We start from the raw sequence: 17,205 nt of genomic DNA, 5'->3' as shown, positions 1-17,205 counted from the left end.
ACCAGCAGGAGCCCCGGAAATAGTGCAAAGAGATAAATGAGTTAGCTTGTCTGTAGCAGAAACATTTTCAGTATATCATGTCCACATTAATGCTTAAAATTTTTTAAATTAAGCATGTTTGCTTATGGAAGTAAATTAGTCTTGCAGTCTTTTTTTTACCCTGGTAGTTCAAGTCTATAGCATTTCAGTTAGAAGTTGAGGCAAGTCATACTTCAGGAATACATTTTTCTAGTGTTTCAAATAATTACAAGGAGGAAGGATAGCTTTTGGCTGGAGTATGCAGCAAGTAAAATTACACTGAAAAGTAGGGAATTCATTCCTCTTGAAATGAGTTGAGGTCTTGGGAGACTGTCACGGCCTTGGATGTAGGTTAATTACCAAAAGAGAATTTTGACCCCCATTAATTGACTGTCAGTCCAATGCAACTCATTCTTTCTGCTGAGCACTAGTAAATTAGGAAGACTGATGTCATTTAAGAGCTGACATATCCACAATCCCTTACAAGGGAAAGTTGTTTTTAAATCTTCCTGTCCTGCAAATCTTTCTGCTTGAATATATTTCAGTAGAGAAGGAGGCATATGTCCTTTCTTTCCCGCATTTCCTCAGAGTCACTTTCAGCCAGCTGAGCAGGTTGAGTCTTTCCCCTGCAAGATTTAACAAAGAGCTTTTGCTTGGCCGAATGTGTCGCTCTTCAGGATCTGGGTCTATTTGTATATTAAATAATGTGAACTTACACTACCAGACTTCCAAAGTGTGAATGTTGCCTTTTTAATGTGAACCTTACCTTGGAGATAAAACAACTGTTTTGAGAGAACTGGCCGACCTTGAACATGTGTTTCATATTTTGGTACGGAATGTAAATATAGAACAAACTATTTTACATAGAGTTTGACTGGATTGAGATATAAGGGCTAATTTTTGTTATTTATGGAGTAAAAATTTCCTTATTTTACTGTGCAAAAAGTATGTTATACAGAAGAAGAAAAAATTGTTCATCAATAAAATGTCTATAGAAAATTGACTCTTCTTGTCCTTGTCTTTGAGAGCTGACAACTAACTGCAAGAATAAGCACAATAAAGGACCACCACTACACCAGTAGTTTATTTTGTGAGAATTCTGAAAAATGAAATTACATCAAGTCTGTGTGTTGATCACTTTATTAAACTGTTATCTGATACACTTTGAATGTAAAGTGTTCTATAGTATTATTAACTCATACATGACTTATCAGTTCAGCCTGCCAGTGAAGTAAGGAGGTTCCTGAATTCTCTATCCCATCCTCATGTATTTGATACTTAGAAATTATGCAATATTTACGTCTTTTTCCAATTAAAATGGAAGATGATAATTCCCTGTTTTGTGTAAAGGATTTGGCCACACAATTCCCATTTCAGTGGAAGGAATGCCGGCGTTGCCCCACGGAGCCCCCAGCCATTGCCTGTGACCGGACTCGAGGGTGGAGGCGGTGAGCTACCTCCGCTGCGGTTCAGCAGGGATCAGGGTCGCTGCAGCCACTGTTTCTGGTACCCGAGCCAGCTTTGCCAGCTGTGAGGCTGAGATTTTTACAATATATTTATAATTACAATAGACACACACACATATATATATATATTACTCTGATAAATGTGAAAGACATAATAATGTTCCTCTAAAATGCAGCCTGGAGATGATTTTATAATCTAGCTTTTTTTTTCTTTCCCCCTAAGCAATATGTCAGCGAATACATAGAGAGATTAAAAAAACCCACTTGCTCTCCTCTCTGCTATTTTGGAAAATCGGATAAAGCAAAGCAAAAGTAGGTTACTCTTCCTTTTTGTTTGCCTTGTCTCAAAATAGGAGCCTTTCAAAAGGGTATTAAAGCTTATAAAATGTGCCACTGTTCATTTCATAGATGGCTTTAACTCTGAAAAACATCAGGTATGTAAAATTACCCAAGTACAGCTATAAGGTTTAAAAACTTGTATGCTTCTGAAATTAACACCATTGGTAGCAAAATAAAAAAACCTGGTATATGAACCAGTTCGTGTTTAAAATTCAGAAGTAGATAGAGAGATCTCTCTTCTGGAGTGTAAGATGCGTTGCTTAAACTACAGCTGGATCAGGGCATTAGTCTGCAGTCTGGAAAGATGCGGGGAGCTGCACTGGTGTCAGTCCAGTGGAGTTTCCCAGCAGAGTTAAAATGCAGCCTGGTTTCAAATGCAATTTTACAGGATTTCTGTGCGTCTATAGCGGTCATTTTCATGCATGTATAAAAAGTCAAGTATCACAGAGCGTTTTTCACCGTTATTTGTTACGTTCTCAAAATAACAGCACTGCACAAGCTGCAAGCTGAGTCTTGCGTACATCCTCCCTGTCAACCTCCAGTTCTCCTCTCTCAGCTACTACCAATTAACAACTATGATTTGCTGAGAAGTCCTGATGCAAACATAATGTATTTGGTTATTCCAAATTTTTTTTCTGTGTTTGAATGGAATGGAGTAAGTGTAATGAAGGTCACACTACTACTGAGGATTGCTAGTGTCCTGAATTTGAAACAAACAACCCACCCCCCCGCCCCAAACCCTTCTTTCTCCTTCCCCCTGCCCCTTAAACTGTTTTATTTATATATCTGCTGAACATTCATGTGTGTCTGAGCACAGTAACAATACCTGTTTTTCCAAAGAGGCTTACACTGGGAAACGAAATCAAGGAAGGACTAAATGTCACAAAATACAAAATGTTGTTTGTGTTTGAGGGGAACTATGGAAACCCAACATTTGCCCATGTGATTGCATGTTACTGCTGTCAGACTTTTTTTTTTTACTATAATTTTTCTGTTTGCATGGGTTCAATTTTTCTGCATCTTGTGCTGTTCTGTAAGTAACATTAGCAGGCAAAACACTGAGGTTCATGTGAGCTAGAGCGAGCTCTTGTGGAAATTACAAGGGAAAATGTTTTCAACCAACGAGAAAGTAATGCTGGGGATATGCCCACACTACTAACTCAAATCAAATACTGTTAAATTTTACATTCATTTCCTGTTCCTTGGGTATAATTTTGAAATTAAAGGCAGATTTTTTTTACCCCCAGAATGAGGATGCTGAAATACATTCTTTGTTGCTTTTACAGCAAGCGTTGTCACACAACCTGTTTCTCTACTTTATTTGCCATGGAATGGACAGAAGTCCTGGCGCAACCAGGTGAGGAGAGGGGATCTCTAAATGTGCTCTGGGTGGTTCTGCAGGCACGTGATGAAATCCTGGATCGGCTGACCCTCGTAGCAGATCTTGTAGATGGTTGTAAATAATGGAAACCTAAAAGAAGTGCATAGCAATGAAAATAGTTTTTAAAGTTTACATAAACATTTCTATGCCATTTATAATGGAAAAAACCCACCACCTTTTTTTTTTACATTAAAAGGAAAGTGGAAAATTTTTCTCTCTCTTTACAACACAGTTTAACTTGGAGGTGCCTTTACTGGAAAACTATATAGGGCAATTAAGAGGAGCTAGGGGCAATTCTTGGGAGTGACAGCAGAAAGGAGCTGTTTTGGAGACAAAATTCTATCCAGTATTTTTTATTTACAAAAAATCTTGAATTGCATATCCTCTTTTTCCTCCTGTGTGCAAAATGCATATATATATTATTTGCATTCATTACTGATATCTAAAAGACTAAAAAGAATGAAAATCTCAAATGATTTTCTTTTCCTGGCTTAAGGGGTTCTTTCCCTTTTGCAAGCCGTCTTAGTCATTACCTAGTAAAAAATGAGTTCACTGAATGACTTGGAGCTGAGTGTGTAGCTAAGCGCAATTATATGATACTTATTAGATCAAGTTTTGATTTAAAGTTCATGTCCTGTCAAAATGAGCTTCTCTTCTCTCTCTCATTTTTGAAAGATAATGCCGCTTGAATCTTCTGTATCTGTTATAATTCTAACAGGTTTTTTTTTAAAGTTTTCATTTGGCAGTGTTTGACCTCTCAGTACTGCTAATGTGCGAGAGGGAATGGGATGGAGGGAAGTTTAGCTTTCTATTGTGTAAGCTGAGACAAAGGTTTCAAATTATAAATAATCTTACATCATCCCAAACGATTAGAAGTACTTTTTATCTCAGCATTATTTGTGGCACTAAAACACTGATATCAGCACATACTATCTATTCAAAGTGTATAAAAATTTTTGATTAGGATTATGCTCCCAAATTTTATACTGAGATAACCTAGTTAATGTTTGCACTGAGAGCAGTATTGCTGCAAGCTGTAACAGCGATATACTGAGAACAAGAAACCCTTTGACCTGTAGATCATGTTTGCAAGCTGACTCTGTGTATGGCCTTCAATCTTGCTCAGGGGGACAGGGATGTCTGGGTAGATCCTTTGGATTATTATTTCTTTGGTTTCCTATACATCTGTGGCTTGTTTTTTCTAATGCTGTTTAGCTTTCATTCTATTCTACTGACCATGGCAATGAGGAGTCAGGCTAAGCTGAGCTTTAATGGGGGCCTAAGATGTAGAAAGCAGTTGTTGCAGAAACGAACAAGATAATTAAACACAAGTACTGTTAAGGAGGTTATGAATCATTCATATTTTCTTGTTGATGCAGTTGTTTTTTTAAATCAAAGCACTTACTTATCAAGCGTATTTTTCTGTTTCAGAATCTTGTAGACTTCGGCTGAGGTCTGAGGACCTTGCAACTTTTGTCCGTTCAGCATCTCATTTTCCAGTTCCTCAATGGACTAGAAGAGAAGAGACTGATTACTTTGATCAGAGGGGATACTGCTGCAATACCAGCAGTTATCAAGAAGGTAAACAGCTAATGATGCCTTTATAAAACACAGAAGGATTTCTTCATGTCTTAGTGTAAAATATTTCAAAATCCTCCTTACTTTTCCTGTGCGAGCAAAGGCTTCTGCTACTTTCCTGTTGCGTCCCCCGTAGCAGGTAGTGATTAGATCAGCGACGCCGCAGCTTTCCAGGAAAGTGGCTATTGATACCGGTCCCCTGCAGAACATCTTGGCAAAGGCCACCATTTCCATAAGGCCCAAGCGTATAACTGCTGCCTTTGTATTATCGCCAAAATCTAGTCCGTCGCAGAACCCAGCTCCCACTGCTACGATATTCTAAAAACAGTTTAGTGCAAAAAATAGAGGAGGAAAGGTAACAGTCAGGCAAGATGTGCAGTTCATCAGCATGCACTGAGGTTTAAGAAAATCCTACAAATCTGTCTTCACCCTGTTCACCAGAAGAAGTTTCAATTGCCAATAGCCATGTGTTTATGTTATGAAGAAGATAGATGGCTAATTACCGTTGAACAAAAGTAGCTGGGCTTCTAGAAGATTATTATAAAGTGTCCTCTCTTATTCCCATGGGTAAAAATCAAAGCAGCTTGTTTCATATAGTAGTGTTGCAATCACATAGTGTGTATGCAATTAATGTTTTGTTTTTCTGCTAGTTCCAAGTTGGGACTCGCTGACCTTTCTGTTTTAACTGTTTAAAATATCCCAGACAGAGTCATGCCTTTCCAGGTTTTCTCTATGGGTCTCTAATTTAAACAGACAGGGGTTCTATGAACTGATGCTGCAGTAGATCAATTTTTGGTTTTCCCTGCAAAAACGGTCAGCAGAATTGCCCTTTTCTGCAGCTCTAAACACATCTCTCAGGATCCTAAACATCTTCACAACTCCTCACCATTGTCCTGCATGCCTCCCAATTCCCAGCCCCTAAATAAGTGTGGTTCACTGCATTTGACTAATATGTCACCTAGTACTGTTGTTGAAGTGTTTGCTCTAGACATGCAGGTGCCCCAGTGCAGATTGTGTGGGGTTTTTTTTAGCAAAGGCAATGCCAAAGCAATGATTTCAAGAGAGCAAAGATTTCCCACAAAGCAGAAACAACCTCTCTCCCCTCTGTGCCTCCTCCCAGTTCTGGTCTGTGGCCAAAAGCAAAATCTAGGGGTACTTGGTTTTGTACGTAAAGAAACTTTTCTTTTTGTATGTAAGGTTAAACAGGACAGATTCTTTCCTAGCCAGTAATCCCCCCTCCCCCAAGGAAAGGTGAATTATTGAAGCACAAATGATTGAACGTATAAAAAAGTACAAAGGATCACAGGCTGCAGTCGCCTTTAGCACATTTAAAAGCAAGCTCCAAATCTCACTCAAGTGCCCCCTCACTGGGAACTTGGTGACTTTGTTATTGCTCTGATCTGGCCTGGGATCTTGATGTGGGCATTGCTGAACGCCAGCACAGACGTGCTGCCAACACAGAGTATTGCTTCTGATGCAAACTTTCTAGCAGGTTACTACCTGAACTGTGAAAATAAGTTATTAGTGGGAGCCCCTGTATGTAGTAAGAATCTTTGTTCCATGTGCTTACAATACACAGACAAGAAAATACAGCGGACTAAATTCTGCCCTCAGAAGCAGAGGTGCCTCTGGTTAAATAAAGATAAAAATACAACTATTTTGAAATGCTTTGCCAGCAGTTATATTTTTAAGTACGTTTTCCCTTTTCAACAGATTGGGAAATTGGCACACGAACATCTTGTCTGTGGTCACTCATCATATGGTGGCAGGACTTGTATTAGATCCTGTGGCTTACAGAAGACTCAGGTGAGGGTAGAATTTGTCCCTAATAAAAACATTTTGGTTTGAAACCACTCACTTTTAAGGCTCCACAGATCTCCACTGTATCAGAGTCAAGCACCACAGTAATCCTGAAATTGGGGGTCTGCATTAATTCTTTAAAGATCTCCCCTTGTTTTTCATTTTTGCACCCTGTGGGAAGGAAGGATGGAAGTTAGAGCATTTTCACAATGTTTCAGAGTACACACAATTAACTGAAACCTGAAATAAGTTCCCAGGGACCACTTTACTGGGACCACAAAACCTAACTGGGTGTTGCTCAACAAGAGGTTTGTGTGACAGCCAGTGTTAAATGTATGCTAGTACCAGGGCATTCACCAAGCATCGCTTAACACTTTAAAGAGCTTAAAAGTAGATAGTCCCTAACACAGCTTTCTGCCTGAGAAAGCTTGTATAACCACAAACCCTGCAAAAGAAAATATTGACAAATTGCTTTGTACAGCACAACGGTATAATTGCTGCTTTGAAAATGTAAACTGGTGTAATTGCTAAGCATTATTATGGGGCACAAATGATTAATGCCCAATTAGTTCCCAATTACAGGGAGATCCACAGATGATGAAGTTGAACGTTCGCACTGCTGGAACATTTTTGTTATCAATTCTACCGAGGTCATTACAGTGCTGGCCCTGGCTATTGAGAGGCAGAGTAGAGAGCCCTCAGCGGTAAAGGGGATGAGGTTTGCCTTTATCCAGAGAGTCCTTGGCCAGCTGGGCAAAGACTTTTGAATAGAGTTTCACTTTATTTTCATACAAGGCAGCTTGGTTTCCTTCAGGGAGAGCTCAGCGGTGAGGAGCTGTAGAGTTTTCCAGCTGCTGCTCCTGGAGGGTTTCTGGGCACTCGGTGGTTTTGAGTATTAAAGAGCCTGGGCAATGGCACTCTGGTAGCTGTGGGGTTTCTGTCCCATCTCATGAGAAACTTTGGGTTTGCTTCTCGTCCTTTGCAATAATTGATGTTGGGGGATACCCAGTCTCTTTGAGGTGGCTGTTTCTGGGCTGTGGCGCTTTCCATGACAAGAAAAGCAAGGGGCAAATCTCTCTGCAGAGTCATCATCACAGCATGGCTTAAAACTGGGCCAGCAAAAGTTAAACACCCCCCAAGTAAATGAATATTCCTCAACTCTCCTAATCGTGTCTAGTCCTATTTGTGCCTAGTTGCTCTGCCAGCAACAAATGCCCAGCTAGTATAATTTTCACTGCTCCTGTAACATTTGCAAGGCAAAGGAACAGTAGTGCGACAATAATTTATTTTTCTGTCTTCCCTAGCTATGTAACTTGAATTTCTGCTGACTTTAAAAATCAACAGGTTTTCAAAACTACTGGATGAACTTTCCAAGTCAGGTCACACTGAGTTCTGGGAGGATCTGAGGCTACGTCTTGGCAAGCAGTCTGAGTGACAGGGAGGAACACGACGTTACTGGGGTTTGTTGTTGTTGTTGTTGTTGTTGTTTTGGGTTTGGTTTGTTGTGGTTTGTTTTGTTTTGTTTTTTTTCTCCAGACAAAGAAATTTGAAGATGGAGAAATACACCTCAGGGAGCATGAGCACATATGAGCTTCTGATTACATTTCTCTAACTAGACAGTATAGCGTAACAACCGCCAATGTACTCAGCATTGAGTTGTACAGACATGAAAGGTGGTTCTTGCCAGCCCCTGCCGGAACAGGATTAAGCTGTAATTTTTTAATGGATGAAATTAGCTCTCAGCATTGAAACCCGGTGTCAGTTTGGATCTGATCCTGCCAGCACCAGCCTCCCTGGAAATCACGCTGCCTCCCTGAATGAGCTCAGCGGGCATCGCACCCACCGCACCACTCGTGAATCACCTCAGACCCCTCGCATCCCCCAGCTTCCTCCAGAGGTTATCTTGTTGCCCAGCCACCAGCGAAGTTAAACCACAGCTAGAGGCTCTAATTTGCTCTTTGCAATAGTTACCAATGGTGGTTTCACAGAACTTCTCATCAGCCACTTCTTTGGCTATGTTGGCCCCCATAAGCACACTGATTTCTATTTTCAGTTTCTCTCGAATGAGGTCAGATATGAGCTTCAGGCCGTCAGGACCCTCATCGATCCCCTGAATAAAAGATGATAGTCAAAGCCAAGTTAATAGAAGAGGAAAATGACAGTAGTAGAGCAGCGGTAAAGCAGAAGCTGTCCTATTGCCTGCAGCTCTGGTTTTAATTGGAAAGATTTGGGTCTTATATTCACTAGCATTAGCCATTAATACAAATGCTCTGGGTTTGTACTCTGATAACTGCAAATTCAAGGCAAGTTCAGAGGGAAGGTAGCGACAGTCAAGGTAACCCTGCAAGAGGCCTCGCATCCAGTGCTGCTGTCCTGAGGCTTTCTTTGATGCTGTATTTTTCCTTTGTGTTAAATTCCTGTAGTACCCAACCAGACTTTTAAATTAAGCCTACAAGCAGTGGCTTTTTTTCAAGATCTAAGTATTAATCTGAGTGCTTCATTGGTATTAAGGAGTATACTGATCTCTGATCTGTCTTGGGTTGTTTTTTTTAAACTAAAGAAAGAAGTAAATTTGCAGGAATTTCCTTCCTCTCCCACCCTCCTCTCCTCTGTTTACTGCTGCTTGTGAGATAATTTCTATAGGGGGAAGAAAAGTGGGGGGGAAGAGCTGGTATTGCAGTCTGAAAACTTGAATTACATTTCTTTCATTACAATTTTAAATTGGATATTTCCTGTAATGCAATCAAAAGAAGAAGTGGTAGACTATATTCCTACGCCTTGCCTCTGGCTTTTAGTTTGAGATTCTCTTAAAATATTAATTCCTTTTAAGATCATGATAATCCGGTACCTCTAACCTTAAAAAGAGATTCCTCAGTTCATGCGAGATTAAAATTGCTTCAGTTCTGCAAAATAATTAGTGTTATTGTGCCATTTTAATGCTGCCAAGAACAGCTTTAGCATGTACTTGGAAGAGGCACTTTGACCCAGCACTATTTCCAGTTAAGAGTTAATTGAGGCTGCAGTCTGATGAGTATTTTTTCTGGCAGCAGCAACAGCTTATACAGCCCTCCCTCTGCCCATTTTCACCTCCATACTGGTCCAAGTGGGAACTGATCCAGGCTAAGGATGGCTGGCAAAGATGGATACTCTCAGCCTGGCTGGGTTGCCCCATCCTTTCCTCTCCGTGGCCACGTGAGCAGCAGAAGGGCTGGCAGAGACTGGGTAAGTTTTAACTCTTGCAGAAAGAAATGCTCGTGTTTACGCAGAGCATGCAGCTGAGGGCTGGAGCTTCTACCCTTAAGTTGAAGCTATTTTTTTACTCTGTGCAGATGGAGTCTTGTGGAGATGACAACTTACCTTGATCAGGGAAATCCCAAATGTCCCGGATTTTATCTGGCCTGCAATCTGCTCGCAGATTCGTCCAACAAATTGATGTGGCAGAACAAACACTAAAATATCTGCCCCGTTTGTTGCTTCGACCACATCTGGTACAGCTACCTGGGACAAGAGTGACAACCAAAATGAGCCCCAGGTAGGAATCCTCACACCTTGCAAGGTACCAACGTGCTAAAGCCATTGAAGACACATTGCAAATGTCCTTAATTTTAACTGGCAGTGTGGCGTAGCTGCAGCAACTGCAGCTCTTCTGAAATATCCAAAGCAGCCCAACTATTTTAGGTTTGGATTTTTTATAATTTTGCTTTTAATTTGCCTTCTATCTCAGCCTGGTGTGGGTAATTTGGGGAAGACGCTATACTTTCTAAAATTGCACCATCCTGGGAAGCCCCTTTGCTGGTTCAGCTTCTTCAGGTGCTTCCTGAAGATGCTGAGCAACCCCATATGGTTCTGCTGGAATGAGTGGTGGCACCAGGGAGCACAGGAACGAAGCAGGACGGTGAGACAGAGCCTATTCTGACAGTCTTTAGTTTCCATAGGTCACCAGCTGAGAGCTACTCAGGAATAAACTGTATCAAAAGGCAGAGTTTATTATCATATTTGGGGTTGGATGGGTTGTTTGTTTTAAATATAGAGTAACTTAACCAACAGTTAGAAAAATTTACCCAACGTGCTTAATAACTAGCAAGCTGTACCTTACTCCAAATGCTAATGTTACTCAGAACAACAGTTCAAGCCAAGCTACAGAGGCAATGGCAGGTGAATTTGAGCCTGCAGTTTACAATCAGAGCAAACATTGCCCTCAGATGCAGCCTTGGAGCACACCGCCTTAGGGCAAGTGGGATTCCCAGTGGGAGAGCCCAAACTGCTGCCAGCAAGGCTGCTTCTCTAGGAAAACGGCAAAGCAGGAGCAGGGCAGAGGCTGGCAGCGCTGTACAGGCTGTGCTTCTGTCTCCAAAATCTCACAGAGCAATGCAAGGGAAAAAATTAGTTTTTTTTTTTTTCTCAGTCGGAGATGAAGGTGTGAGGGTCCCTCCAAGCCTTACTGCAACCAGCTGCTTTCTGCTGGTAAAGCCTCAGACTTTGCTATAGACAGGATGAAGCTGATCTCAAGTAATGATGACAAGCCTGTTGATCTGCTAGAGGGTTGTAAAAATAACAGTGACATGTCAATTGTAGCCCAGGAGAACTGTGTGCCAAGTTCAAACCGCAGGAGTCCAAATATGCAATCACAGCACTAAATGGAGTACTAAATATAACCACTCTCCAAGCAAGGAGACCCACCACGTGCAGCGTCTTAACTTCCTTTTACAACTGCAACTGTTCCAGAAACGTGGCGCTACTTTCTTTAATGCACAAAACAGTGGCATTTGCCAAAATCTTGAACAGCCAAAAGCCCTCACCTTGCTTGCTTCAGTAGCAGTAAATTATCTAAGCTGATTAAATTAAGTAGAGATATATATAACTCGGTATTTTAAATGTTCATGAAAAGTAAACACCTTATGTTTTTTGTGGAATTTACAGCATTATTAATTATAGCAGTAGGTTGGTATCCTGAAATCACCCATGAGCAGATAGCTCATTATTCATCTCCTTGTAAGCCACAGCTGTTAGCTGTGCTGTTGATTTCTTTTTTAGAAGAAGGGAAAGCAGTAGCTTTCCCTTTTATTCCAGAAGATGCTGTGGGCTTGAAATGCCTCGGCTCTGTGTAGACAGCTCTCTGCCTGCCATTTCTAGAGTTACGCTGATTTCTGTCAGAGAGGCGGCTGGTGCGTTACCAGCACCCGACACAGTTGGGCGTTTGAAGTTGCATGTGACATATGAGACAAGCAGAAGTCACAGAAGTGAGTTATATTCCACTGAGTTATATGTCAATATTGGAGTGAGCTAGGTGGCAAACAAGAATCAAGCACTGAATTACTGCCTAGTTTTAATTTTGCCAGATGTTGCCTCCCTTTATAAAAAATAAAAATATTTAAATGATTTGTTTGGGGTTTTTTTCAACTTACCACATTTTTAGGTATCTTGTATCCAGGCAGGTATTTAACATTTTCGTGTTCCTGGTTGATTATTTCTGAGAGTTTTCTTCCATTGATGATCTCTTCAAATACCCACATCTTGACAGTAGGATCAAATCTGTTGGACTTCTGGACATTTTTGCCAATGATTCTTGCTATGGCTGATCCCCTTTGAAAAGAAAAAAAATGGAAATAACTAATAGGAACCAAATAGTTTTATTGTGAATTGGAAACACAAATTACTTTAAACATAGTAACTCATAAAAAGCCCATGCTATAAAGCTGTTCAGGTGCTTGCTACATTTATCAGAAAGCTTTATGCACTACCGTCCACCAAAAAGCCCTCAGTTTAAAAACACAGAAAGTAGAACCAGAGGAAACACAACTGTAATAAGGGATCTGAAGTCATACCAAAGATTATAGAATGGAAATATGATGTACCGTGAACAGCACTAAAAATACACTATCTGGGATTAAAATCTTTCTTACTCCTCAGATAATTCTTTTTTTTCTGAAGACCAACAAATGTAAAATAATCCAGGTGGTAAAGCAATGCTGAACAATCTTGCTGTGACAGTCTTTGTGCATCTCATCTAAAATAGATGCATCCCACTTTCCTACCAATAACCAAACAGTTGCAATAAGGATTTTATGTAAGACCTAAAACCTCAGAAATTGTTCTTTTATTTTAAAAAAAAAATCATCAACCTGATGGTTTCTCTTTATTTATTGTTCTAATTATCACTGCAACAGGATCTGTAATAGTTGCAACCTGAGGATATTTTAACCATCCAGTTTATTCTTCTTCAGTCATGCTGAGAATTTTTTAATCTCAGTTCAGATTAAATAATTAAATAATTTTGTTTCCCCATCACCACTGCAGCCTGGCAAACATTCAGTTATTTTCTTGGCAAGACAGAATTAAAAACCCCACAGAAAATATTGGAAGTATTGCTTAATGCTCTTCAAATTATATGGGGAAGAGGGGTGATTATTTTTATTCCTCTGTTCCCTCTTTCCACTTAATGCTACTTTAATCTTTCAAGCACTGGCCATTTTACAAACACAACTGAAAGAAGAGCTCCAGTTGCAACGACCTTGTCCTCTGACCCACTTGTAACACACCTGCAATGAGGAGCACGAACAGGATTTAGCTGTGATATGTTTTCTGGAACTGATAAAGGTCTCGAGTATATCCAAGACAAAGTCCAGGTAGGTCTGCGCTGTCAATGGTTCAAAGGGAAACCACGTTGTAACTGGCTCTCCTTGGCTCAACCAAGGAGATGTAACAGGTTTGCACGTGGCTGAATTGCTCAATAAGTAATAAAAGAATAAGGCTTCATCTTAATCTTTAATGATAAAGAAATCCTACTGAGATCAGGTTTCACTTTGCTCAGTGTTGACTATATGCTATATCCTGAGCTGCCGTAATGCTTTTTTGTTTGGTGGGAGGTTTTTTTTTGGTTTGGGGTTTTTTTTGGTTGGGGGTTTTTTGTTGGTTTTTTTGGTTTTTTTTAAAGGAATGACTGGTTTTGGCCCTTTAAAATATTTAGGGAAATATTTTAGGAGTGAACCTTTACCGTAAGAGTTCTGCTTTTTTGAAAGGCAGGCATGCAGTCATATCATACGTTCACATTATTTATAAAATTACTTATATTCTGGTTCTCTTGCTCTGCTATCAACAGAGACCACAGTCAAGGCTTGAGCTGAGGATGAATTGTGGCTCCACACAAGAAATGTATATTAATAAGAAAAGTTTGGGTTTTTACGGATAAACTTAAGATCTAAATTCATCATCCAGGTTGTGCTGGAGTCTCCAGCACAACCTGGACCATGAACTTAGACCTCAAGCCTATCCATAGAAATAACTTTTCTAGCCATGTACCAAGTGTGTATGATTTTCTGTTGAAGGATGCAGACTCCAGCTCCAACCTCCGAAATCCTGAATGGGACTCACAACTCTCAGTAGATAAATCTGATCTTCTAGCAGAGCTGTCATTACCACTGCGCTTGGATGTTGCCACCCAAGTACTTTCCTATTGACAAGATATCGGTGAAGTTATCTCAGGCGTAAAGGTAGCTCCATAAGTGACAGAATTTTCGTTTGGTTTCCCTTTAGATGAATGAGGATTTGGGGGAGAAAAGGTTTAACATTTGAAAGGCCTTGGGTAGTCAGCAGGGACAATACCTCGCCACAAAACCATCCAACAGTTCAAAACTTCATGGTCTGTTTTACTTAGTCCATTTAAAATTCAGGCACTGCTGTTCAGCCTTGAGAAGAAGAATTGCTTTGTTTGTGAAGGCAGTGTTTGGTAGACTACACAGGCTTAGCAGAATAGGGCTGCTTATGCAAACAAAACCAAGGACATTCACATATAAAGACTTTGCCATGGTTTTATCTTCTCCAAAACTCAATTTAGGGAAGATTAATAGAAGGCAGAGAACTCCACTTACTTAGATAATTTTTAAAAGTAAGTGAAGACTGCCAATCATTCCCCCCCCCCATTATGTTAATTCATGTTGGAAATGATTTACACATTGCTAAGAAAAAGAAAGCTTTTATCTGGAGATTTCCTATGAGTATAATGAGAAAGCTTTGATGTAGAATAACTCAAATAAGACCCATTATTTACATATCTGAATATGAAAGTATTTGTGGTATACATCAGATCTGGTGAAAAATAGAGCTTAACAGACTCCATGAAGCAGCTAGTCCCTTCCCTGCACAAAGGGCAGTCAAACATACTTAGGGCCTTCCTAATAGTTTTTCCAAGGAGGTCTTAAAGGCCTCAGCGGTTGCAGGTCTCTTCCCGTCCCCAACCAGCCCATGCCTGGACTTCACTATCCTTACCATTAGAAAGATCATCCTCTCGTTTAACCTAAGTCTTTCTTACTGCAGTTTAAGCCCATTTCTATTCTAGAATGGTGGAATATTGTTTTTCTCCTTTAGATGCTTGAAGATGATCCTTTCTTCCTCCAGTCTCTTTCTTAGCCAACCACCCCAAATGTTTTAAATTATAGCATCGCTCGGGTTGGAAGGGACCACTAGAGGTCTCCAAAGTGGGAACAACACCGAGTTCAGGTGGGTTGCTCAGGGTTTTATTCAGCTGAGTCTTGAAAACTCTCCAAGGACCACCTCTTCTCTGGGCAACCTGCCCCAATGCTTTATTATTCTCATAGGGGTTTTTTTTTCTCCTCTCTTTATATATTGAGTCAGAACCTCCTCTGGCTCAGTTTATGACCACTGGTTCTTGCTTTCCTTCCGCGCACTTCCGTAAAAAGCCTGGCCATCTGTCCATGTTGAAGACAAGAGCCTAGTTCAAGCTGGATCTTCACTGAGGACCCTGCAGTCCAATCAAATCTAAGAAGATTGGGAGAGTTTTTGGATTCTGAAGGGCCAGGCAGTGAATTAAACCTCTGTTTTTAAGAACAGGTAACTGAACCGTGATTAATGTAAGCACAAATGCTCCTGCACCTGGCTGGCAACAACAAAATGCGGTGCAGCACTTACTTTGCTGAACCACATCAGTCATGAGACTCCTGGCAGTGTTGACTTAGTCCCTGTGACCTGCTGAACTCCTTCTGCAGCTGACATGAGCTATTGCAACACGCTGTGTCACATGTCAACCACGTTTCTGAGCTGCAAGAAAGACTCAAGAGCAGTGATCTGAACTGTCACCCAAATATGCAGGAGGAACATAAGAAAAAAATGTTTGCCAAAGATAAACATTGTATTTCTGTGTTGTGCTTTCAACCTGTTCTGCCACAGAGGCTATGAATGGATGTGATTTAAACATTGGAGCACAATGTTTATCTCCTCGCCAAAGATTTTACAATCTATATATATGGTAGGAAGCAAGAGTTGGGCCCAGGCAGAGAGGCAGTACGAGTAAGTAGATAGTATTGAACGACCTGGGGTCTCTGTATCTCTGCGGCATAACTCTTTCCAAGTTTGTAGGTACATGTGAAAAAAAAAGAACTTTCTCAAGTAAAGATCCAAAGGAAGGAAGACAGCTAAGTTGCTTTGGAGAATGTCTTATGGCACGGGGACCGCCTGGGAAAGGCAGGAGGTGCTTGCTTGAGGGTGCAGCAAGATACCGATGAAGACCGTCACTGTGGGCTGACCAAAGGTAAAAGCTGACTCCCAGACGTGCGGCCATGGCTGTTGAGGGGCTTGGAAGTGACAATGAGCTGCCTGCACAGGCTTGGATGCCTGTGGTTAAGGTGAGGGAGAAGAGGGTGGCGGGGGACGGATGCAAGCCCTGGAATGCCATGGAGAAAGGGGCAGCTGGGGAAATGCTGGTGCAGACATGATGGGGCAGGACTACGTCCGTCAGGGCCAGGGAAAGCCAGATGCATGATGATGAGTTCCCAAAGAAGTCTTAGCTGTGCAGTTAGGTGTGAAGGCTGTATCTGAGAGATGTCACGCACAAAGAGCCTGTGATCCGGAAAGAGCGTGCATGTGGGGGCTCAGAAAGCAGTGGACTGGTTTTGCAAGGCAGGAAGGCAAAGAGCCATGCTTTAACTATGCTGTGTTCTCAGCAGCTCACAAGGAACCACTCCCTCACCTATTGATTTTTTTTGGCATTTGCTTCCACTTAGCTGTCAGATATTGTAAAAATCTTAAGGAGCTCGCCCTCCTTGTACAAAAACAATCCACAGAACTACCTGGAGGCTGGCTTTGCTAATCCCAAGCACATGCATATACACGTTGGTCTGTTTGTTTGTGCTCAGCTTACATAAACCGTGAGAAAAGTAAGATGCGAAGTCCAGCGAGATCGGGTTTAGTGACCTCAGTGGGGTCTGTCAGACCCGAGGAGCTCTGGAGAGCCACGCTTTTGTCCAGGCTAGAAAGGACTGAGCAGTAGCAAGTGTATTTTCATGAACGGCGATCAGGATAAATGGGGGACCCGAACGCAGTGCTTGTACAAGGCTGCGTCTGCACCAAGATGCAAAACAACATGCCGAGGAGGATGGAAGTGAGAGGTACCGGTCAGTCGTGGCTTTCAATGGAGCCCGTGCCCGGGCTCCTTCAAAGCCATACGAACAGCATCACCGCTCTCCTCGCTACTGAATGCTTGAATCTGAACTGCCTGGGCCCTGCCACGGGCGCACACACCTACCGAGGCGCAGCTCTGGTCCCCTCTGGGCTCTCGCTGCCCTGCCACCAGCCTTCCGACGGCTCGTACACCTCAGCGGTGCAGGAGCC

At 41.5% G+C, this 17,205-nt stretch overlaps 1 protein-coding gene across 2 annotated transcripts in view; it reads right to left on the bottom strand.

Moving 5' to 3' along the window:
- Positions 1-3,197: 3,197 nt before the first annotated feature.
- LOC104832686 (glycerol-3-phosphate dehydrogenase [NAD(+)], cytoplasmic-like) overlaps positions 3,198-17,205 on the bottom strand; it is a 14,315-nt gene continuing 307 nt past the window's right edge. Inside the window, exons 2-8 of one of the 2 annotated variants that reach the window (XM_010569006.1) lie at positions 11,988-12,165; positions 9,940-10,080; positions 8,554-8,692; positions 6,641-6,753; positions 4,867-5,100; positions 4,610-4,716; positions 3,198-3,294 (exon numbers count right to left, since the gene is read on the bottom strand). In XM_010569006.1, coding sequence (XP_010567308.1) covers positions 3,198-3,294; positions 4,610-4,716; positions 4,867-5,100; positions 6,641-6,753; positions 8,554-8,692; positions 9,940-10,080; positions 11,988-12,165 — 1,009 coding nt within the window. The remainder of the gene's footprint in view (positions 3,295-4,609; positions 4,717-4,866; positions 5,101-6,640; positions 6,754-8,553; positions 8,693-9,939; positions 10,081-11,987; positions 12,166-17,205) is intronic. The other variant, XM_010569014.1, reaches the window with a different exon arrangement.

The sequence above is a fragment of the Haliaeetus leucocephalus genome, unplaced genomic scaffold (assembly GCF_000737465.1).
Source record: "Haliaeetus leucocephalus isolate CR32 unplaced genomic scaffold, Haliaeetus_leucocephalus-4.0 Scaffold1, whole genome shotgun sequence".
Lineage (NCBI taxonomy): Eukaryota > Metazoa > Chordata > Aves > Accipitriformes > Accipitridae > Haliaeetus > Haliaeetus leucocephalus.
Note: the sequence above shows the minus strand (reverse complement) of the source record. Positions and strands in the feature narration are given on the sequence as shown.